We start from the raw sequence: 23,393 nt of genomic DNA, 5'->3' as shown, positions 1-23,393 counted from the left end.
ATTACTGCAAAAGCAGGCATCTCCTAGCTCTGACTCTGACCACTTTTTCAGTAATGAAATTCGGGAGCCTTGACTCATTTGAAGTCAGTGATAGTAGACAGCTGCTCCACAGCTGGGAAGGGGGAGTGCATGAGCGGGACAGCGGGATGTGCATAGCCCTGAACGGCTTCCTCTGAGGGTTTCCTCTCACGAAGTTCTCTGCACAGCCCCAGAGGCAGCGGTCAAGTTTCTCCAAGGTCCCTGTCTCCCATCCTTCTTGGCAGGGCCTAGCCCTAGGGCATGTGTGCTAAGTCGTAATTGAAGTGGTTTCTTGTGGTTTTCCAAACCAGATTGCAAGGGCTATTGAATGAATGTCAACAAATAGTGTAAACCCCTTGACCAGAGGTGGCTATCATCTGGTCCCAGCCCCTGAGAAGCCTGCAAACCAGTGAGAGGAATCTATGCTTTAACCTTGGGTTAAAGCTCTGGAATAAGAAAAGTTGGGAACAGAGGATCGGAGGTGTGCTGGGGAGTTAAGGACCTCTGGAAGGCTGGGCTTCAATTACTTGTGGCAGGGTGGTGGACTAGGAGCTCCCAGGCAGCGGGGGGTTGAGATATTAATCGCAATAACGGTAGCGATGGTGGCAGCAACAGTGTCTGTTGTGGTAACAGAAAGAATCACTGTTGATTGGTCACATCACATGTGCCAGACATTGTGTGAACACTACAAGAATTCTTAATTTAATCCTCATGTTACTGAATTCACCCTACAGTTGAAGACTGAGGATTATGGACCCTAAGAAACTTGCCCAAATTCACTCAGCTAGCAGGTCAGAGCTGGATCTGGAATTCCAGTGTGTCTGGTTTCAAAGTCCATATTCCTAACCATCACCATCCTGTTATGTGATGAGATGAGAGTTAGAGCCATAGATGCAAGGCTTTCTGATGCACGAGGCATGTGTAGCAGCTACGGCTCTGAGTTCCTCCTACTCACGTTTCTATATGTTGTTGAGGTGAGCAGATGACATGAGAGGAAGGGGAGGTTGTCCCTGAAATGGGCGCTTATGTAAAGTGCTTGCTCTAGATCAGACATCAGTCTGAGGTTGAGAGAGAAAGTCAGCCAAAATAGGGGTGGGCAGAGGGAGGAAAAGACTCACTTTCATGGGGGCTATTTTATTCTACAGTGTCCAGTAGCTGGGCCTTCACTGAGAGGCTCCAACTGGGAAATCAGCATGACTCTGGGGATCTGACTCTTCCTGGGCCAAGTGTGCACCTCCACTGCCTGGTGGAGTGTGAGCCCTAATCTGTCAGGGGAGCTGGACCTCAACAAAAGATAATTTACAAGAAAGGCACGAGACTAGGTCTTCAAAGCTGGAGAAGATTTAGATCAAAAGCAGAGTTTCAGGTGCCCAGGAAAATGCTACAGAATGAACTGGGCCCATCCATGCTCAGAAGTGACAGGCTGGGGAGAGCCAGGGGTAGGGCTAGGTGTCCCCGCACTCTCTGTATTCATTCCACAAGCAATCAATGAGTGCTGGCGTGGGCTTGGCCCAGTGCTGGGGGCTGAGCAGTAAGAGTCTAGTGATGGTGATGATGGTGATGGCCGTGGCAGTGGTGGTTGCAACACGGAAGAGGAGGAGGCAGAGGGGAATTTCCTGACGACAGTGGGGCGATCGTGGCCAAGCACAGGGGCCTCCCCTAGGAAATTTAATTGCAGAGAATTGCCTTTGCTACACAGTAGGATCTCTGACAGTTCCAATCTTCACCATGCGGGCTATCCTCTAATTACTCATCATAGTCCACACCCCAATCTTTGAGTTCACGGGACTAATGAGTGTCCCAAGGCTTGAAGAGGTTGGTTCATTCAATAAGTAGAAAATTGAGCGCTCCTCAGTGAATTGCTCTAAGCTAAGCTAGACATCGAAAGAGAAACAGGTAAGACCTTCTCCTTCCTTCTAAGAAATTGAAATTGAACAGGAGGAGACAGAATATAAGCACATGAAAGTTGTTTTGCTGTTGTTATTGCTATAGTTTAATTCCTTGTGTTTAAATGAGTAATTCAGATAAGCTGTTATTGAAATTCTGCTTTTAAAAATAAATCAGAATAAAATATATTGGTCTTCCTGAGTTGGGGGTTGGGAATGGGAAGGTGAATAGATGCACAAGCATCCAAGAGGCAGTGAGTAGCCCAGGTGGACTGCAGGGGAAAGTTTGACTTGGGAAGCAGAAGTTGCTAGGAGAAAAATGACAAAAGAGGCCAAGGTATTTCCCTTCTCCATGAGGATAGTGTGGAATCATGTGAGGGTCCTCAAGGGAAGAAACCTCACAGAGCATGTGCTTTAGATTAAAGAACAGGCTCTGGGTTGCATGAGGGGAACTATGCGGGGGAGACAGGTACCCCAGGGAGACTGGAAGGAGCTGAGCCCATGTGCCCCGTAATCTCCCGCCGTCTTGGTTGAAGCTGCTACTGGAGGGGAGAGGTCTGCAGAGCATTCCACAGTGGAGGAGAGTGGAAAGCAGTGCCACAAATAATCCCAAATGGACATAACTGAGGTCATGTCAAATTGTTTTGAGAATGGATGTCAAAGGTCTTTTTTCTCTAATCCATTGTCCATTTGACTATTCCTAGACATAGTCAAGGAAGCCAGCATTCGTAGAAGGTAATTAATGGGGAGAAGAAGAAGCTTGACGGATTCTTGAAGGAAGCTTGATGGGTAATAAGACTTGGGGGCAAACCACAGCACCTCAGAATGGAAAGGACAGGAAGCTGAGTTCTCTGCTTTCCTTTCGAAAATAAGCTCAGGGCAGAAACCAAATACTCTCAGCTTGTCTGAACCAGTTTGAAAGGAGGCTGTTTTTCCATCCTCATCCAAAGTTAACTAGAACAAGCAAGAGAGTTCACCTGCTTTTCTCCTTCTCTCCCCATACCCTCTCCCAACACCCTTCACCTTCCTGACATGAAATTCCCTGGGTCTTAGTGTATCAAGTCCAACAGCAGATGGGACTGAAGCTTGGGTCAAGCTCACTGCTGCAGTTTGGGGACTTGGGCACCTGGCCGGGGTACAGTGGGTGCAAGAGGATGTTCAGAGACTGAAGCCAAAAGTCCTATGTTTGTAAGATGGGAAAGGGGAAACTCTGGGCACAAAAGATGAGAGCCAGCACCCCAGGCCAGATGACTGAAGCAGCTAAAGATCATTTTGTAGGGTGACCAGCTCTTCCAGTTTGCCCAGGACTGAGGGGTTTTCTAAGTGGGACATGGGACTTTCTATGTTACAATTTGGACTGTTCTGGAAAATCTGGACAGTTGATTGCCTGACCATCACCCACCACACCACAGAGTAAAGAGTATCAAATTCTCCAGTAGTTTAGGGGGGTCCCTGAAGTTGGAATATCTCTCCAAGTCTGAAACTTACATATTCAAGCAATTCACTGGCCTCTCGCCATCCCCACTGTTCCCTTGCCTCCTGCCCCCAACACACACCTGTTAACATGAATTTCCCAGATTATTAAGAAAACAGATAGCTGGATGGCACCAATATAAATTCAATTCCACTGTCATGTATTCAAGTCCTGTTATAAGGCACTGTATTGAGTGAAAACCCAGACAGGCAGTCAAAGGGGTCAAAATTTCTGCTGCTTAGTGCCACATTAGCATAAAGGATGTTGTGCAGTAAGCTTCTGTTTATTAAAACTTAGCAGAGGCTGTTCAGTGACCTGAAATCTGGCAGCAGCTTCCTTATCACAGGTGGTCTCATAGAACTTTCTACCCATCTCTCCACACACCCCACCTCTGAGTCTGAGGTTTTCCCCATGTCTTCTTCTCAGCACCAGCGTCTCCTTCCTTTTCTCTGAGGTCCAGCTCAGGAGACAAAAGTTGGAGCAGTTTAGCCAAGCGGATGCAGTGCCTTTAAGATGCTTTTGTGCCAGTTCGAAAAAGGCTCCCCTTCCTCTGGGCAGATGCAGCCCTTTGCCAGGGTGCACAGCTGGATTTCAGGCCCCCCACTTGCCCCCTCACCAGGCCCCATTGTTGGACATAACCCTCGCAGCCCTCAGGACATTCATGGGTACATGCCCGAATCTTGGGGATAGGCTTTGTGTTATACAGGTGAGTTGGAGCCTTTGGCCGGCATTCTTCCTGCTCCTAGGGGAAGGGTCATCAAGGTCTCCTGGCCTCCCCCCACCACCCTCAAGCTGGAGCCTACTTCTCCAGGCCTCCACTCTGACTTCAAGTCCCCTGGATCTTTCCTCTTTGAGCTCTCAAAAGAAAGTGATGGTCCCCCACCTCCCACCTCTGCCCACTCTGGCCGCTGTCCGCTGGGATCCCTGCCCAGCTCTGCTTCCCTCTGACTTAGGGAACTGCAGACTTGTTTTCACTGTTCCCAGCCTGAGTGTCCTTTGCATTCAGCACTTCCTGGGTATGCCCCACTAAGCTCCCCAGTCTTGATTCTCTTTCTCCTCCTGCTCTGGCTCCTAAGGCTTTCATGGCTGGAGAGACTCCTGGTCCTGAGGTGGACCTCAAGCATGCTTCAGTTCTCTTTCTCTCCTCTTTTTAGAAAGAAAAGCTCTTTGGACTCTTTACAGCTCCGCCCCAGCCCCTGCCCAGTCATCACCAGAGCTTTCCTCAGCGCGAAAGCCCGGAGGTATGTGGAGACAAGCGCCGTCTTGCTCTGGGAAGGACAGGCTGGCTTTCATTTGCTCTTTTCAAAATACCACCGGCCCCCATACCTCTATTATTTCATCCATCTCCTTACCTCAGACCTCCCCCCCGCCCGCCCCGCCCTGCCCCACAACTCCCAGCCACTTCTGGAAGAAATTTGTAAGGTACTTTTCTAACCCCCAATCCCCTTTATGGTGTGACTTGTTTTGTTTTTTTTTTTTAAAGAGAACAGGCAGGCTGGGGGCCAGGCCTTAATCTCTTTATCATGGCTGTGAAGTCTGATGCTTGATCTGCCTCTTCCTTTGCCCATTTCCAAAGCAAACAAGCGGGCTGTGAGGCAGGCTGTAATTAAGCCAGTCGTCCTAATGACAAGCCCTCTATTTCCCATCCGAGGCTCCCACAACCTGGTCCACACAGGACGGAGCAGCCCACTCTTCCCCCCATCCAGTAGGGGGAAGCTAGAGTGGTGGGCTGGGGGGTACCTGCCTCAGGTGTGGGGGGATATCCATATACATATCCCTGTATCCCCCCTGAGCCTGGGGGCAGGAGTTAGGAGAAGGGTGGGAGAAGGGGAGGAACACCCAGCAGGGCAGGAGCACCAAGGGGCCTGGATGACCACAGGCAAAGCGGGAACCAAAAGGGGAAAAAATCGGAAAGTAGGATGTCCGGAAAGAAGTATAAGAAATAAGAAGTGAGTGTTTTCAGAAAAGGAAGCTTGTCTAGCTCCCTGGGTGGTGGGGAGAGAGGAAATGGTCCTGAAGGGAGGAGCCAAAGCCTAAACAGGGAGGAAGATGAGGGGGTAGGGGACGATGGAGGCAGGGGCATGGCCTGAGCCCCCCATGGATCCATGACAGGCTCCTCATTCTTGATTCTCTCTCTCCGCTTACTCTGACTCCTAAAGCGTTTATGGCTGGAGAGACCCCCTAGCCTCGCAGTGAAGATCAGCCTGGGTGGAAGGGATGAGTTACCTGCTGGCTACAGGGAACCCCCTCACTGCTGGGAGGAGGGGCCTAAGCTCCACCCGCCAGGACGCAAGCCTGCCGGGGACTTAGAGGCTCAGGAAGGCTGGGCTGAGGCTGCAGTCAGCCTGTGAGCTCCTCCAGCCAGAGCTGAGACCACAACTGAGTCCCATCAGAGAGTTGTGTCCACTTGCCCTTGTGGAGAAGGAGGCCTCGACACCAAGCCCCCTCTCCCCAGGGTCATGCCCCCCCCCCACATTGAATCAAGTGGGATATTACGTCTGGACGTAATGGTGGGACCAGGACATGAGCGGTCGGCAGCATGGGTCAGGGAACATGGAAGGCTGGGCACACTGGCTCCCTCTTAAGGGGAAGGGAACATCTGCACATCATAACAGAGAGCCAAGGAGAGGGCTGAGAGGGACCAGCAGCCATGGGAGAGAACCTTCTGGAAACGAATGTGGGCTGGGAGAGCAAAGGAGAGTGAGGGAAGAGCTGTCAGCCTGGGATTGGAATCGAGCTGGAAGCTACTCTGACAGTCATGCCTGGGTGTAGACATGGAGGGATCATTGGCTGAGGGCTTGCTGAGTACATTTTAATTCATTTCATCTTCATACCAATCCTACTAAGTAAATACTCTTTATTTTTTACTTTACACATGAGGAAGGGCCTTCCTGATGGCTCAGTGGTAAAGAATCTGCCTTGCAATGCAGGAGATGCAGGAGAAAAACAGCTTTGATCCCTGGGTCAGGACAATCGTCTAGAGGAGGAAATGGTGACCCGCTCCAGTATTCTTGCCTGAAAAATCCCATGGATGGAGAAGCCTGGTGGGCTACAAGTCCATGGGGTCACAAAAAGATGGACATGACTAAGCGACTGAGCACTTTGTACATGAGGAAACAGGAGCAGGGAGACTAAGCTGCCCAAGTCGTAATGATGAGTGACAAAAGAAACAAACTCTTGACTGGCCAACTGCCAGTGTGTTTCCTCACAGACTGGGTGATCCCTCTCCAGCCTGGAGCCACCAAGCTGTGATTCTTTTGGGTCCGGTGAGTTGGGAGTAGCTTTAATCTAGAACTTGGGGCTGCACCTGGAGTCTTAGCCAGAAGGATCTGGAATCCCTGAGACAGAGGATGGATGGGTTGGAAGTAAGACAGAGGGATTCCAGTGATGAACCTCTGACAGGACCGAATCTACATGATGGTGTGATGTGGATGTGCACCAAGTGAGGAGGGAGAGGCAGGGTGGTAGAAACTGGTCTGTAGGAGAGGAGACCCTCCGCATCTCTGCTGGCCTATGCAGCACTTGCTAAACGTGAGTGTAAGGGCTGAGGGATGGTGCCTCAAGCAGGGGGCTTGTCCTACGAACAGGAGTGGTAGCAGCCCTGGAAGGGAAACAGGAGGCAGCTGGCAAAGGGCAGCTCAACTTCAGAGCAGCCCCCAACGGTGACTTAAAAAGTCTGCAGGACACTCCCGGTCTCCGATAAGTCATGTCCCCTTCACCTCCTCCAGGAAGCCTTCCCAGACTGTGTTCAGCTCTGATCCCTTCCTTCCTCTGTAGCCCCTTGGCTGTGCCTCACCATGCCTCCAAGCCCAGATCATCCTCCAGGCTCCTTTGCACTAGAGAGTGAGGGGTCTCAGAGGGTTCCCCTTGCAGCCGAGACGGGAGCCTGCACACAGCACAGATGAGGCGAGGGCACAGTACTGCTGAGGGATGGGAGCTTTCCCTCCCAGGACCCCTGGATCAGCCCACCGAGGAAGAGCCGTCGGCAGGTCCCGAGTTCTCTGACTAGATGTAAAGAGGTTCAGGCTGTGGCAATGCCAGCACTACCACAGCCCCTACCCGCCCCCTCAGTCGTGTGAAAGGAGGGATGGGAAAGAAGGAGGGGAGACAGAAGCCAGGACCTGGGCAACACGGAGGCAGGGGCCTGCCTGAGCATGCCAGGGAGAGAAACAGCATCTCCTCCAGCTGGCAGCTCCACGGGTGGGCACAGAGCCTGACCAAGGTTGTCTCACACCCTCTTGGTTTTAAGAGTCTTCCGCCCAGAGCCACAGGGTTGGAAGGTGCAGTACCTAGGGCTGATGGCAGAGGGCAGTGTAGGCACAAAATACCAGCCCCAAGGAGTTACTCGTCCTGCTTGGAAATGAGCAGTTGGTGAGTGAATGGGACCATGTGTCAATGAATAGACCCAGTGTTTGCCCTGGCCCTGCACTTAGCCCACCTGAGTCAGATCTCTGGGCACAGTGCTGCTCTGGATTGACTGCTCATGGACCAGGGCACAGCTGGTAAACACAAAGGCCCTGTAAACACGCATTAACAGTGATTATTATAATAACAGCTAACATCTGTTGGCTGCAAACTGTATTCCAGATGTTGTATTACTCACATTATCCCTTTTCATATGCTCAACTCTCCTCCACAGTGAGGACTTTGGCAGGTATGGAGGCATTGTGCATGGAAAACATGGACTGGACTCTGAGAGCCGGACCCCCAACTCTGCCATTTACTGTGTGACGTTGGGTGGATTATTTTACCCCTTTGAGTCTCAGCATATCATGAGTGAGATCCATATTATGACAACCATACCTGTTGGGCTGTTGGGAGAATTCACTGTTGCCGTTGTGCTGAGAGTGGTACCTGGCATGTAGAAAGCTCTCATCAAAGGCCAGCTTGTATCAACCCCATTTTACAAGGGCAGGATCTTGTACCCAGTCACAACCAGCCATTAGAAGAGCCAGGATTTGAAGCCAAAACATATGACGCTCAGCCAGGACGCCAGACATAAGCTAGCATGTGCCTGACACAGTCCTGGCTTACGCCGTGCTATCTGCAGATCCAGTTTAGATTATGTCCAGAATAGAAGTGTCTCAATTTGGTTGATAAATTCTATAAATAGCATACACATGGACAAATGTAAGACACAAATCTCTTAACACAATTGTGTTTCATCAGTTGCATGCCAAATCATCAGGACACACGTGTGTTACATGAGCTCTTTCTCCCCAGTGAAGGTGGGTGAGACGGAGCCATGCATACATATGACAAACATTACAGAGTGCTGACCATAAGCCAGACTGAGGGCCCCAGAACAGAACACGGAGCTCTGGAAAATAGAGCTTCAACTGTAATATGGGTTCGGGAACAGTGCTATGGATGTGCAGGGCCCCGGTCCCCACTCTGCTGCTCATCAGGGCTGTGAATGTGGGCAGAGCACTTAGCCATCTGGGCCTGTTTGCTGGCCTATAATAGTGGGGGGATTCGGGGAGTTCTTGGCCACAAGCTGTAATGTTCCTTCTCATTTATGCTTTTATGACTTGATGGAGTCCACATGGAGGGACCAGAAAATGCATGGCCATAGGAGGTGGCAATTCAGCTGGACCACCAAGGATGAGCAGGCTTTCAGGAAATGGGGCATGGGCACTTGAGATTGGAAGTTATATTTGCTAAGGTCTTGAGGTGTGAAAAGTCCTGGACTCCAGGAAGAAAGACTGGAGTATGAGGCTGGGGAATGACGAGGGGGAGAAGGGGTCACAGGCACCCTGAAGGTCACCCTCAAACGAGGCTCATCGTTGGAAGGTGGCCTTGCCCTGGAGGACTCTGCTCTTCAGCACCTCGTTCAAGGCAACTGTGTCAACTGCTTCTGAGAAAACAAACATTCTTACAGAAACATACACATGTGTCAAAGAACACTCTTCTTACGCTGTGTAACTTTTCTTCACAGACATCATCCCTGCCTGCCATATCCTGTGTTTCGTTGTTAATCGCTGATTTTTACTCTCCCCACCAGACTGTGGGCTCCCCTAGGACAGGCTCTTATGTGCCGGTTTGCTGACTCCTATATGCCCTGCGCCTGACAATGCCAGACTCACCAAAGCTCGTGAGCCACGGCTACATGGATACAGCAGACAGAGAGGCATACACAGGCAGGTGGGCGTGCTGGCCTCAAACTTGAGGATGGAAAGGAATCAGCTGGAAGAAGAGGAAAGCAAGGCTGGTGTGGGAGAGCAAGATAGGAGGTGGGTTGGCAAGAGACTGAGGAGGAAAGGAAGAAGAAGGAATGACTCTCTGACAACAAGAGACAGTTGTAGGGACACTGTGGGAGCTCTTGAGAGGCGGAGCAGGAAGCTGCGCTGAAACTCAGACACCTGAGAGTCCTGGGGTGACTCAGCTCCTTGATCACAGCAGCCTGAGCGTCTTTGTACAGGGGGCAACTGTTCCCATCTCACAGGGCCATTGTGTAGGCCCTGGAGTAAGTGCCCAGGTGCCCAGGAAGACCCAAGCCTGCCTAGAGGCAAATTTGTAACAAATCTCTGTTGTTTACAAGGAGCAGCTCTCAACCAATGCCTGCCTGGCCAGGACCAGACGGCAAAGATCCGTATCAGACCAGGGACCCAGAGGGAAGCAGGAGCTGGACCAAGAAGAGTTGGATGGGGCAACTCAGATGTCAGTATGCCAGGCAATAGAATCAACACTAAGAATGAGATGGCATTGACCATTTATTGCAAAGCAGAGAACTGGGCATGGCCCCAGTCAGAGGACAATGAGAGCCCCTTGACTGTGAAGACCCAGAAAGGTACAAGGACAGAGGGGCTTGCCCCTGGTCACAGAGAAGCATCCTGGGGATGTGTGTAATCTCTGCACACAGGGCAGTGACCCAGAGAAAGGTGCCCAAGGAGGAGGTCACCAAGAGAGCCTGTGGCTGGATGCCCTGCATCAGAGCATCACCCCACTCAGAATCAGGAGCAGGGATGGGACCAAGGCTGTGGTTACAGAGGAAGCACTTCCTGACTTGGGAAGGGGACCCAGAAGAGGAGATGAGGACGTGGCGCGAGGGGTGAGGTTTGCAGCTTTCTGCTCGTGAGCCAGCCTTCATCTGCCCTTCATCTCGAGGCCTTTTTGGTTGCACAGCTACTGCCTGAGGTTTTGGCAGAAGCATCCTTGAGCTCGCTGCCTCCACAGCTGCCTTTGGTTTTGACATCCACCGCTGAGGATTTATAGCTGTAACTGCTCGAGGCACCAAAGCCCATGCTGAAGCCGGTGCTTCCTGCCGCAGCGCTGGTGTTGCTGATGACGGCTGCAATCGGCAAGAAAAGACCCAGTTCATTCAGCTTCCTGGGACATCCTGATCATTCCCTTAGTTCTCTCCCCTGGGGTGGCTTCTCCATTGTCTATTTTTACTTTACTAAGAGATTTTCATCAGCACTGGTCATTTTTCATGTACTTGACCCCATGTATTTGACCTTTTTCTAATTAGTCTATGTTGATCTATCAATGTCAGACTGTAAGCACTAGCAGACTAGCAGTGAATTTCCATCTGGATAGGACCAGATGAAGAAAGGCACTTCACAGAGGCCTTCTGATGCTTCTGCTAAAGAAAGGGGCTGCTGGGAGTACCCTACAATAGAACCCTGTGCTCTCTCCAGCTTTTAAATCTGCAGGAGGTTATTTCTGCTTTTTTCATCATTCAGCCAGTCAGGCTCCTCTCGTTCCTTCTTACTTCAATCCAGTACCTCTTTTATGGACTGACCTCAAAGAAATGGAATGTAGTCATTAAGTATCATTCTTGAAGTAGACTTTGGGACTATATACTGTTGGATATCATTTGATCTCTCTATAGGTTATACTTTTGTATAACCTGTATTAAAATAGTATTTCACAATACTGTTTTTCTCCTTGGTTACTAAATCCAGCTCCCTCTTTGTGCGCCTAAGTCTCCCCTTAACCCACTCTGTTATTGTTATTCTAAATTTTCTTTGGTGTCATGAAAATAGAGGGACTTTGACTTCTGGTAGGTGACTAAGGGCAGAACTAGGTACTGCAGATACTTACAGATGCTCACGGAATTTGGATATTCACCAGACATCCTGCAGAGGGAGAAGAAAATCAGATAAACCTCCCTAAACCTCTTCGATCCAGGGAGATCCCTCGGTGAATCAGCCTCCCCTCTCAGACACGCCTTCCACTCCAGCCCAGCCTTCTTTCTTCCCAAACACCCGAATGGGACCTCTCAAGAAACAGAGAACTAAGACAAAAAGTCTGCTGCAGGGAGTCAGCCTGTCCATCAAAGTGACTTTGGGATTATCTGATGTGTGGGATAATTGTGCCCCTGCTTCCGACTAGTTATGCCTTTGGTCTTAGACAATTAAGAGGAGTGAGCTCACATCCTCTCTGGGCCTCAGGCTTTGTCAGAGCAACCTTGAACCTAGGTGACTCTTAGAGACCATCTTGCCCCTCCCATTCGCCTCAAGAATGAATCATGAAGGGCCAGCGATGCTCTATTTCTCAATTTCTTCAATTCCTCCCCTAGCACCTCTTTGGGATGTTTACAATCCTGTCCTTCTTGCTGTCTAACTCTGGTCTTTCCTACCACACCATGTCAAAACCATTCTTTATAGAGTTTCACCTCAGTAGAACCTGAACAAAACCAAACTGTTTGCCCTCAACCTTCCTACTAAAGCACAGAGATAGTGCTTCAAACAAAAGACATCGCCCCTCACCTGCACTCCTCGCCCTCCAGCAGCTTGCGGTAGGTGGCGATCTCCATGTCCAGGGCCAGCTTGGTGCTCATCAGCTCCTGGTACTCACGCATCATCCTGGCCAGCTCCTCCTTGGCCTGGAGCAGGGCAGCCTCCAGCTCATCCAGCTTGGCCCGGGCGTCCTTCAGGGCACAGTCGCCCCGCTGCTCAGCATCGGCGATAGCCATCTCCAGGTTGGAGCACTGAGGGGCAAATGGATTCAGTGCTTTGGGTCAGAGCATAGCTCTGAGATTCTGCTCAGAAAACCGCCCTTCTTTTGATCCTGACTGATGGTAAATGCTTTGAGATCCTTCTGGTTTTCCCATTTTCTGAACATCACTAGAGGTGATGTCTAGGATCTGTCCTTCCCCCCAACTCCAGGCACGTTCAGTCCAGCTCATGCCATGGCATATAAAGGTGGAGTGTCCTTACCTTGGGAGAGAGGAGGGGAAAGGTATTGATTGAGAAGGTGGCCACCTGGGCACATGGCTCCATAGTCTCCCTACTAGTCTGTAACATCAGCTGTTCTGCCAACCCTAAAAAGTCTACCGACCCTAAAAAGTCTCTGGGTCCCTGGCCTTAATTCTGCCCCATAGTGTAAAAGATATCTTGGGAGATACTGTAAATAGTGAAAAAAAATAGGGACCAATAAATTTCCTATTAATAAAATGTCTATCCAATAAACCTACCCCACGGAGGATCTGGCCTCCCAAATTGCACAGAGGCTCATGCTACAAGGCAACAGCCTTCAATAATACTTTTGCATAACTAACAGGTTTTACTAGTTTACAAACTTCACTTTTAGGTGTTACTTGCAGAAGCAAACTGCAGGTGGGGCTCAGCACTGCATCCAGGGGAAGCTGGGCAGATAGAGAGGGTGTCTTGGGCCTTTCAGTCATGAGTGTGTTTGCCAGTCACTGGGTTAGGCTTTGGTGGGATCCTAGGATCTGTCCCCTTTTTCTGGAGTCAAAGTTGCTTCACCCCAAGGAGAGCTGCTGGTCCTGAGACCAAATGGAATTTTTCACTGTCCAGGTGATGCTACCCTCCTCAACCAGGCAGGCCCCCAGCCATACAAGCATCCACAGTGTTTCGGGTGAGTGTTCACAGCCTCAGCAGAAAAACCTAGGACCCAGCTATCAAACCAGGGAAAAGCATCGCCATCCTCAGGACTGTGAAGGCCTAATTATTTAGGAGGATGCAATAAACTCTACAACTCGAATTCCACCAAACTGTCCTCTGTTCTTTGTCACTGACCAAGATCCTGCAGGTGAACTTGGGGGACTCCAGAAGCTTGGGTCTTGTGAATGTGGCATGAGTTGAAAGGAAGACCTGAAATGTTGGTTCCTCTGAAACAATTAGCAGCTGGATTCTGGAGCCACTGGATTCAGAGTCTGCATGTTTAACTGTGGGCTTCTTTGGTGGAGAGGTCAAAAGGCAGGAAAGCACCTTGGCTGAGAGCCCTCAAGAGGAGCTGCCTTGGGGACCAAGTATCAGCAGTGACCCCCACTGGCTCCCCAAGGAGGATATCTCCCTGACCTCCAAAGCATGGTGGCCTTTTCATCACAAATGTCATTTTCTGGTGATAAGTTTGCTTAAACATGTACACAGAGAATGCTCAGATAAATAGAGTAATTGGGTACCAAAGGTAGCTTCAAACACCTTGTGTGTTTCTTTCATTTATGCAGAACTTGATTAAATAAAAACACCATAGGTTCTTAGTCTATCTTTTTTCTTTCTGCTGTTGGAGGAGGGCTGTGTGGGTGTGTGTGCACATGCACATGCAGGGCAGAGAAGGGGAGGAGATAGGGAACTTCACTTGCCCAGGAAGCTGAGACCTTAAATCTTTGCACCAAACTCCACAAACTTTGGGAGATTCATGAGTTTGCTTGCTTTGGAATCACAAGCGTGGCCCCATATTGTGTTCCTATGGGCTGAGTTCAGTGTAGTGCCCCCCACAGACAGACACAGGAAAAGGCAAACACTCAGCAGAGACCTGAGCCAAGACTAGTGTTGGGGGTGTGTGTGGCAGGGGTCAGAGTGGGGTGGCGATCTTCCTTCTCCACCTTCCTTCTCCACTCTCTTCTAAAATCCACGACTGGCTCTCCTTCCTCCGGCACAGATTCATCATGGGAAATTTCCAAGCCCTTTCACCAATTGCACTGGGTCTAAGGTCCACCACCCTCTTTGAATACTGCCCATAATCCACCCATTCCTACCTAGGGGTGTCCTGCTCCCTGCCACCCATCCATCACGGACCTTCTGCTCAGGGTGGGCGTCTTTCCTTCTGGCACACATGCCCACCTCACATCCACTGCTCTTGTGGGTTCCTTCACCAGACCCCCTTCCCTCTTTCTGTCTTCCATCCCAAGGTAATCCACCTCCTACAGGAAGCCTCACTCGGGTCCCCATTCATCCAGAGCCCGTTGGAAGCCCTACAGCACTTAGGGAGTGTGATGCCCAACAAAGGATGCTACATCCTTCCATACGGATTCCTACTGTTCTCTCCTTAGAGATCTTGTTTTACCCTTTTTAATAATGAGCCTCATACAGATTGGGGCAAGATCCTCACAGTGCTGGGAAGGGCAGGATGCTCTTCTCATTTGTATAGGCTGGTACAGCTGTTCTCATACTGACTGTACCAAACCATAATTGGTCTCAAACCAGTGAGTGCTGTCAGCTGACTCCTTTCATAGAACCCACCTGCTTCTTCACGTTCCCAATCTCCGAGCGGATCCTCTGGATCATCCGGTTGAGATCTGAGATCTCAGCCTTGGTGAGCTTGAGGTCATCCCCGTGCTGGCCCGCTGTGGCTTGCAGCTCCTGGATCTGAGATTGGGGGACAAGAGACGAGGAGCACAGGACAGTTGGGAATTCAGCCCTTAGGGTGCTGGAGGAGAGGGAGAGTGACGGGGCACTGTTCTCGTTATCTACGCAACACAGGCACAAGAGGAGGAGGGAAGAGGGGAGAGGGAGAGGGAGAAAGACAACCCTTTCCTTCTGGATAGGAAGGCCCGGCCCCACTTCAACAGGATCCTCGGATTCTCAAACATGAGAGCCCTAATGGAGTCTGAATTTCCTGTCCTCGTTTTGACAAAGTTGGAAATAGAAGAAAAGCTGAGATGGTGGATTGTCCACAGAAATGGCATCAGAATCTTATTGAAGCGGTAACTGATGTGGCCTCAGCTGTCAGCAAGGGCCTTGGCTGGGGAAGGGCTTAGCCCACACATGGCCCCCAACACCTGCCAAGACTGTGGAAGATCTCTCTGAACCACAGGATGGCATTTCCACAAGGCCCAACTCCAAGAAGCAGGAAGTCTCTGCCCAGCCCCAACACACATGCACACACACACACAAGCACACACGTGCATACATGATGACAGGATGGTAGCTGTGATCACTGGGCCGCTGCACACCTGGCCCTCAGCTCACCTTGGTCTGGTACAGCGCCTCGGCCTCAGCCTTGCTCTTCAGGGCGATCTCCTCGTACTGGGTGCGGACCTGGGCAATGATGCTGTCCAGGTCTAGGTCGCGGTTGTTGTCCATGGACAGGATGACGGATGTGTCACTGATGTGGGACTGGATCTGAGCAATCTCCTGGAGGACAGTTAGGGGAGGGGAGTCAGTTAAAGGTTTCCCAAGGTGGGGGTCCCTTTTCTTGATCCTCTCTGGCAAACCCCCTGCTTCCCCTTCCTGTCCTTCCTAGGCACGTGAGCTCTGCCTTCAGCAGAGGCCTGCAGTGCTCAAGCCTGTGGGTGTGAGATGAAAACATGGAGCTTTCCACCCATGGGACTGCCCTCTCCATCACACACGCAGGACTCCTCCCACCCTACCCACTCTCTCCGCACCAACAGCCACCATGGATCAGTCTGAACTCCTTACGTGACACTCGGTTCTCTAGAGAGTCACCAATGAACCCCCACTTCTCCAGGCCCCTCATACTTTAGCACAACTCCAGCTCCAGGTCTCCCCTAATTCTGCTCCTTCAGGCTGGAGTCCAAGCCCTTCCCTGCACCCACGGAAATCTTGCTCACCTTTCTCCTGGAACCTTCACCGACACCTCAGGCAGAATTCACCATTCCGCTGCTCTCCCAAAGCTCATTTACATGCTGTTTTCCCTACCGGACTATGGACTCCTAGAGGACAGGAATCATTTCTCCTCCATCATGGTCTCCTCAAAGCCTACCCCCACTGCTCAGCACATAGTAGGGCCTCAGCAAATGGCAGCTGTACTGACAATGTGGGTCAGTACAGAGGTCAAAAGGCCTCTCTGCCAACCCTTGGTCATGTGACCATCCAGGCCAAGGGCCAGAAACCACTTGCAAGAGGAGCAGACCACCAGAGAGCTCAGCAGGGTCCTTACCCCTTCATAGAGGCACTTCAAGAACTTGATCTCATCTGTCAAGGAGTCCACCTTGGCCTGGAGCTCGACCTTGTTCATGTAGGCGGCATCCACATCCTGGGGAACACAGAGAGGGACCTGCCTCTCCCCCTGCCCTCCCTCCTGCCACAAGGAGCCCCAGGTTCCCTGCTCTCTCCCCTTCCACCATGCTTCACAGGGAGGCCTGATCCCTGAGAGCAAACCAACCAATGTGCAGGGCCACGGCTGCACCTGGATCTAAAGCTGGTAGCTTCTGGAAGCAGCATGCTGCCCAGGCAAGAGACCTGAGAGATGAGTGGGACAATAGAAGCCTAGCCATCTCTGTCCTAGAGACTAAGTGACCCATAAGGGCCCTTTCCTCATCCTACAAACATCTGCATACCAGGTCCCTAGGGAGCCCCCAGGCTTCTTCCAGCCCTCCCTACCCGCCTCATACCTTCTTGAGCATCACAAACTCATTCTCAGCAGCTGTGCGTCTGTTAATTTCCACCTCATACCTGCGTGGGGCAAGAGAAAGGAGCGTCACCAGTGGGACAGCTCCATTCTGCGAATGCTCACTGAGCAGGCAGCAATCGCCTCTGTGCCGAAAGCTGCAGGGCAGTGGCCCATAACCCGGGCTTTACGTTCCCCCAGGGCACGGAGAGCCTTCTGAAAGGGGATGTGACAAGGACAGGTTTAAAGGCATCAATGTGTGGCTCCTTCGCTCATAGTCAGGCTACCCTAAAATGTATCTACTTGGGAATGCATCTGTGATGGAGACATCATGCACGTTCTGCTGTCCCACCTTCCTCGTGACAACCGAAAGTCACCCCCCTCCCCACCAGCTGGCACCTTACTACGAGCCCTAGCCGGAGAAGAAAGCTCCCAGGCACCCAAAAAACGCTATTCCCTTTCTCTGTAAGTTATGCCTGTTTCTTACACAGGTGAAGCAAGGCCTTGGAAATAGGGTGTTTGGATGGGGGTGAGAGATTCTCATTACACATGTATTGTAGCTTGGAGGGTCAAGAGCACTGATCATTTCACTTAAAGATCTCACTATTCCATCCCTTTCTATTAACAAAGAACATGTCACCTTGCCCCAGGGACTTGTAGATAGAGTATAAATATATAAGCAGAAAAGGGGTAGGTGGGGAAGGGGTGTGGGGCTGGGGTCTCACATCCCCTCTTCCCCTCTTGCCTTGCCTCCTATCCATGGGGCCTTTTGTTTAAAAAGAAGAATAAAAGGATTCTTTAAAGAACATAATATAGGATATTTGCGAGAGCAAATAAAATAGAGTATTGGAAAGAAATGTTTTGTGCCCCCAAAGGAGCTATTTTTCATACACATTAACTGGAGCAATTCTTCTCAGCTTTTTACTTCCTAAGTCATGTCACTGGCTGCCAAGAAAATAAAGTTTTGTTGGATTGCTGAAGTAGTACAGGTTAGTGAAGTGGGTTATTTAAAGTACTTAAACAGTGGGACATTTTCTGAAGACTACCAGATTTTTCTAGTTGCACTGGGTAAAACACAGAAAAATAGCTTATATGATTTATCTCAGATTCTATGTGTGTTATTCAAAAGATAATTAAAAACTCCTTTCTATCAAGTTATACTATGAAATAGTTGTTTCCATCACAATTTTATCTCATATTATCTTACATGTTATCACATTATATCCATCCTATTGACAAAAATAAAAGTATGTGCTAATTGAAGACCAGTTAGCTTTTAGCACCTTATATCTTTCTACTTCATAAAATACATTGGAAAAGATGGATCATGATGGCTATCAAAATTGATGACATTCATGCATTATAAATAACTTCTCATCATTTACTTCTAAAAATTGAATATCAGAGTTCAATATACACATACAACATTTATAAAGAAAACTGCATTTTACATTACTATGGACTTAATAAATAACATATAATTTTTAAAAGCAGATTAAAATGTATAATTAAAAGTTAAACCATGACAAAGTACACGTGGATTTATCTTGTTTTAGAATATAGATGTATTAATTATGTTAAATCTACATCATTTTAATCTTTAATATTTTCAATAGCCTACTGTACAAGCTGTCACCCTTAGTTTATTGCTGAGTGGATTTTAAAATAGTCCTCAGTGCATGTTTATATTTTGACTTGAATTTAGATATGAAGCCACACTTTTTTTGACAGAAAGCAACATTTATTTCTCTGGTTTGACAACGAAAGCTAGCTTTCCAATTAAGCTAGATGGTAGATGCTTTCTATAAATTAAATGAACCAAAATTTTGGAAATTGTATTTGAGTGTGTACACATATTTAAAGAGGGGGCTCTCTGGGGGTGTTCTTTAAGCCTGTCCCCACAATCTGTGTGCTTTCAGAAGTCCAGGACTATGTCACCGCCACCTTCAGGGGCCCCATACAGGGCTCAGGCCAGAGTTACACCTTAGGGGGACTTCAGTAGAGATGGATGGGTAGATCAAAAGTGAACCAAGAAAAAAAGCCCAATTCCGACCATCTTTACCACCTTACAGAAGAAGTCATCTATCCCCAAAACTCCTAACACCTGGAAGCAAACCACCAAAATATCAGATCCCACCAAGCTGGGGCATTACTCTCTCTCCTCATAGGTTCAACTTAGAAGGAGAAATCATTTCCCATCCAAGCACACCTTCAACTGTTCTCTTTAATAATGGGATTCAGCAGCATGGAGATGCCTCACCATGAAAAAAAAAGAAAACTTTTAAAAACCCATTTTTGCTTAGCTTTAATATGTGTTCTGACAGCATGTATATTATCTATGGTGAAACAGATCATCAGCCCAGGTGGGATGCATGAGACAAGTGCTCGGGCCTGGTGCACTGGGAAGACCCAGAGGAATCGGGTGGAGAGGGAGGTGGGAGGGGGAATCGGGATGGGGAATACGTGTAAATCTATGGCTGATTCATATCAATGTATGACAAAACCCACTGAAAAAATAAATAAATAAATAAAGGGGAAAAAAAAAAAAGATGTGTTCTGAGATTGGAAGGATGTTTCCTTCTATAGGAGTCCTGGCAGCTCCTATAGAAAACCTCACTCAGGAGAAGCTACAAAGCCATTTGGGTTGTTCATCTGGTTTTGAGACAGTTCTCTCCACCCACCCCCCAACATTCTTCCATTTCCAATGTTTAAAATGAGCACATCATCTCCTGGGCTATTTGGAACACCATTATGGGTAGATCTTCTCTCTTCCTACGTTTCATCCTGTCTAGATCTCTCTCCTTCCTATACAAGAAAGAGTAGTAATGATATCAGCAAAGGATTCAAGAAGACAAAATTGCTGGCTCCAAATCACAACCTCACCTATAATCAAGACCTTCCAGTGGCGTTTCTCCACCTCTCCACTCACCTCTTCTTGTAGTCCTCCACCACATCACGCATGCTCCTCAGCTCCGAGTCCAGCCTCACCCGGTCCCCGGACAGCGTCTCCAGCTGCTTCCGCAGGTTGCTAGTGTAGCCCTCGAGGATGGGCTCCAGGTTGTTCTTACAGTTGTTCAGGTCCAGTTGCTGCAGCAGTTCCCACTTGGTCCCCAGCACCTGGTTCTGCTGCTCCAGGAACCTCACCTGGAAACCAAAGGTGGTCATAGACCCCAAATGCTCCCCCAAGTGCTCTTGCCTCTCAAGAGTGAGGACAGGGCCCCAGAAATCAGATGGTGTCATCCTGCAGTGGGAGTCAGGAAAGAGCGAGGTTCCTCAGAGAGTGGATTCAGCCAGAGGGACACGTCCACCTTGTCTCTAAGACAAGAAACAGGATCCAGTCTTAAATGAAATCAGGAAGTGGGTGAAAGCAATGCTGTCTATCATCTGCCACCATGACTTACCGTGGTTAAAGCAGCATTTTTTGTTATAAATACTGGTGTTTTTGGAGTGAAGGGAAATGAGAAGCAGTAAGAAATAGTGACTGGGGAATGACACTGGAAAGTCACTCTGGTAATTTGCATGTTCTTTCTTACATGACGTCTAAATCGCTCCTGGTTTGTTTCTTTCATTGGTTTTGGAAGCAGATTGTCACATCTTTAAACTCAACATTCAAAAAACTAAGATCATGGCATCTGGTTCCATCACTTCATGGCAAATAGAGGGGGGGAAAGTGGAGACAATGACAGATTTTAATTTCTTGGGCTCCAAAACCACTGCAGACAGTGACTGAAGCCACAAAATTAAAAGACGCTTGCTCTTTGGAAGAAAAGCTATGACAAACCTAGACAACATATTAAAAAGCAGAGACATTACTTTGCCAACAAAGGTACGTATAGTCAAAGCTATCCTTCTTCCAGTAGTCATATACAGATGTGAGAGCTGGACCATAAAGAAGACTGAATGCCAAAGAATTGATGCTTTTAAATTGTGGTGTTGGAAAAGACTCTTGAGAGTCCCTTGGACAGCAAGGAGTTCAAATCAGTCAATCCTAAAGGAAATCAACCCTGAATATTCATTAGAAGAACTGATACTGAAGCTCAAATACTTTGGCCACCTATTGCAAAGAACCAACTTATTGGAAAAGACCCTGATGCTGGGAAAGATTGAGAACAGGAGAAGGGGATGCCAGAGGACGAGATGGTTAGATAGCATCACCGACTCAATGGAGTCGGTTTGAGCAAACTCTGGGAGATAGTGAAGTACAGGGAAGCCTGGTGTGCTGCAGTCCATGGGGTCACAAAGAGTCGGACATGACTGAGCAACTGGACAACAACAATCACATCTTTACAAATCTATTCATATTGACGGAAGGTTTTTCATTTTTGTAGTGAACAATGTCAGGCCTCTGCTACACCAACATTCCTCTTCTTACCAATCTCTTTAGTTATTTCTTCCACTCCTGCCCTCTGTCCTCCAACTACTTCATTTCCTCTTCCCAAGTACAGTAGTGAGGGATACAGGCTACTGTTGCTGCCTTTTCTATTACCCTGGCACATTTCTTAGCTTCCCTCTATCTTAATTTGAGCTTCTGCAAGATAAGAGTGATCACTGAATCATGGGTTGATAAGTGAGAACCACTTGGGTCAGCACCAGGCACTGAGGAGTGTCAGCTATTATTAGTATCATATCTCTTATGGTCTAGATCTTTCCAGGTGGAGACAAGAGAAGCCCATTCTTTGTCTCCTCCCATTCAGCAGGGTCACTGCCTATGACTCCAGAGCCATCTTCTCTGTTGCCCCAATTTCTGGACATACACACACATAATTTGACATGCCCTCCTTCCAAATCTTCTCCCCTCAGCACCTTCACTGTTCTAGCCCTTTCCTCTCACCTCCTCTAAAAACCTTACTGGTTTACATCCTTATCCCACTTCCTACCTTCCAGGTCTTTCTCACCCACCAGGTATCCCGTCCTGGGACACCCCCTGTCCTGGAACTGCAAACCCATCTCTCTGTTTGGTAGTGAGAGCCCTCGGGGGGCCCATTATGCATCTCCTGCCACTGACACCTTTCCGGAGTCTTTTCCAGCAAGAAAGGAATGAAGCTCCTCTTTAAGGGGGAGGGGCGGGGTGAAGGTGTGCCAGGCACTGTTTTAAGCACCTTAGAAACATCCAATTCATCCTCATTATAAACTTATGGGGTTAGAGCTACTCTTGTGCCCATTTTACACAAGAGGCAAGGGAAGTTCAGAGAGCATAACTAACTTGCCCAAGTTCCCACTCCAGTGGCAGGGGCAGAGTGAGACCCGCATGTACGCTGGTCACCAAGGCAGGGACGGGTAGACAGTCCAGCACCAACCTTGTCAATGAAGGAGGCGAACTTGTTGTTCAGAGCCTTGATCTGCTCCCGCTCCTGGGCGCGCACTTTCTGGATCTCTGGGTCCAGCTCCACGTTGAGGGGGGACAGGAGGCTTTTGTTGACGGTGACCTGAGGGATGCCGCCCGGTGGGCACACGGACGGACACGCGGGCCCCAGCCCCGCGCTGCCGAAAACGGTGCCCACGAAGCCTCCCCGGCGGCCACCGCCAGTGGCTGCGCAGGGACCCAGGGCGGAGACGCCCCGCCCGGTCGAGGAGCTCAGGGCCAGGCGCCGGCCGCCCCCGCAGTTGAAGAGGCTCCTGCTGCCGAAGATGGCCGTGCCCTTGACGCCGCTGGCCCGGAATGAGGCTGTGCTGCTGCTGACCCGGCTGGAGATGATGGCAGAGCAGCCGCTGAAGGCCAGGCGCTCCCCACCGGGATAGAGGTTCAACTGGCGGCTCATGGCTGGGAGGTGGAGGTCACCGGTTGCTGGGTGGACAGGCGAGGGGCGCAGAGCAGCTGGGCTTTCTGTCTCTGCTCAGTCCTTAAATAGTCAGAGGGCTGGGCCGGCTGGAGTCAGCCTAATATGTAGTTCGTGAATATCTTTCAGGCCACCTAGGGCCTCTTGGTTCTCCGTTTATGAAATTACCATCTCCCCTCTGAGATTTTTGTCTCTTCCAGCCTCAATTCCCCATGAATTCCCTATAAAATGGTCCCAAACCCTGCATTTGCTCTGCTTACCTCCTGCATTATAGTAATTTGGCTGCCTTATCTCTCCTCACTGCCCTGCAATCACTGGGGTTATCCCTGCCCAGATCTCCAGTGGAAGTTCTCAGTGGGTCTGGCCTCTTTGGGTAGAGGAGGGGCCAGGGTAACAGGGTAACAGATGTCCAGGCTGGTTCTGCTTCAGAAGGACATGAACAAGGTCAAGAATATTCCAGAGTCCTACTTAGTCTGTCACCTGCTGCCTGTCCAGGCTTCTAGATGAAGCTGGCTCTGGCCTGTCCTGGAAGGAAGTTCCAAGGAAACTTCTGGTCCGTCTGCAGGGACTTCTCAATCTGGGAGACCAGACATGGTGACAAATAAGGCTAGTGAGAGCTCTGGTCACAAGTGCTGGTAGATGGTTTTGGGCCAGAACTAAAAGCTTTCTCCAGAAAAGCATTTCTGGAACAAGAGT

At 49.5% G+C, this 23,393-nt stretch overlaps 1 protein-coding gene across 1 annotated transcript; it reads right to left on the bottom strand.

The window, feature by feature from the left end:
- Positions 1–10,073: 10,073 nt before the first annotated feature.
- On the bottom strand, positions 10,074–22,749 carry LOC122681382 (keratin, type II cytoskeletal 72). Its single transcript, XM_043883406.1, has 9 exons — positions 22,218–22,749; positions 19,850–20,064; positions 16,925–16,985; positions 16,471–16,566; positions 15,540–15,704; positions 14,811–14,936; positions 12,093–12,313; positions 11,425–11,459; positions 10,074–10,669 (listed from the first exon to the last, which is right to left on the bottom strand). The coding sequence occupies exons 1-9, from the start codon at positions 22,677–22,679 to the stop codon at positions 10,476–10,478; spliced, it is 1,575 nt and encodes a 524-aa protein (XP_043739341.1). The 5' UTR covers positions 22,680–22,749; the 3' UTR covers positions 10,074–10,475.
- Positions 22,750–23,393: the final 644 nt, after the last annotated feature.

The sequence above is a fragment of the Cervus elaphus genome, chromosome 3, assembly GCF_910594005.1.
Source record: "Cervus elaphus chromosome 3, mCerEla1.1, whole genome shotgun sequence".
NCBI classification, from domain to species: domain Eukaryota; kingdom Metazoa; phylum Chordata; class Mammalia; order Artiodactyla; family Cervidae; genus Cervus; species Cervus elaphus.
Note: the sequence above shows the minus strand (reverse complement) of the source record. Positions and strands in the feature narration are given on the sequence as shown.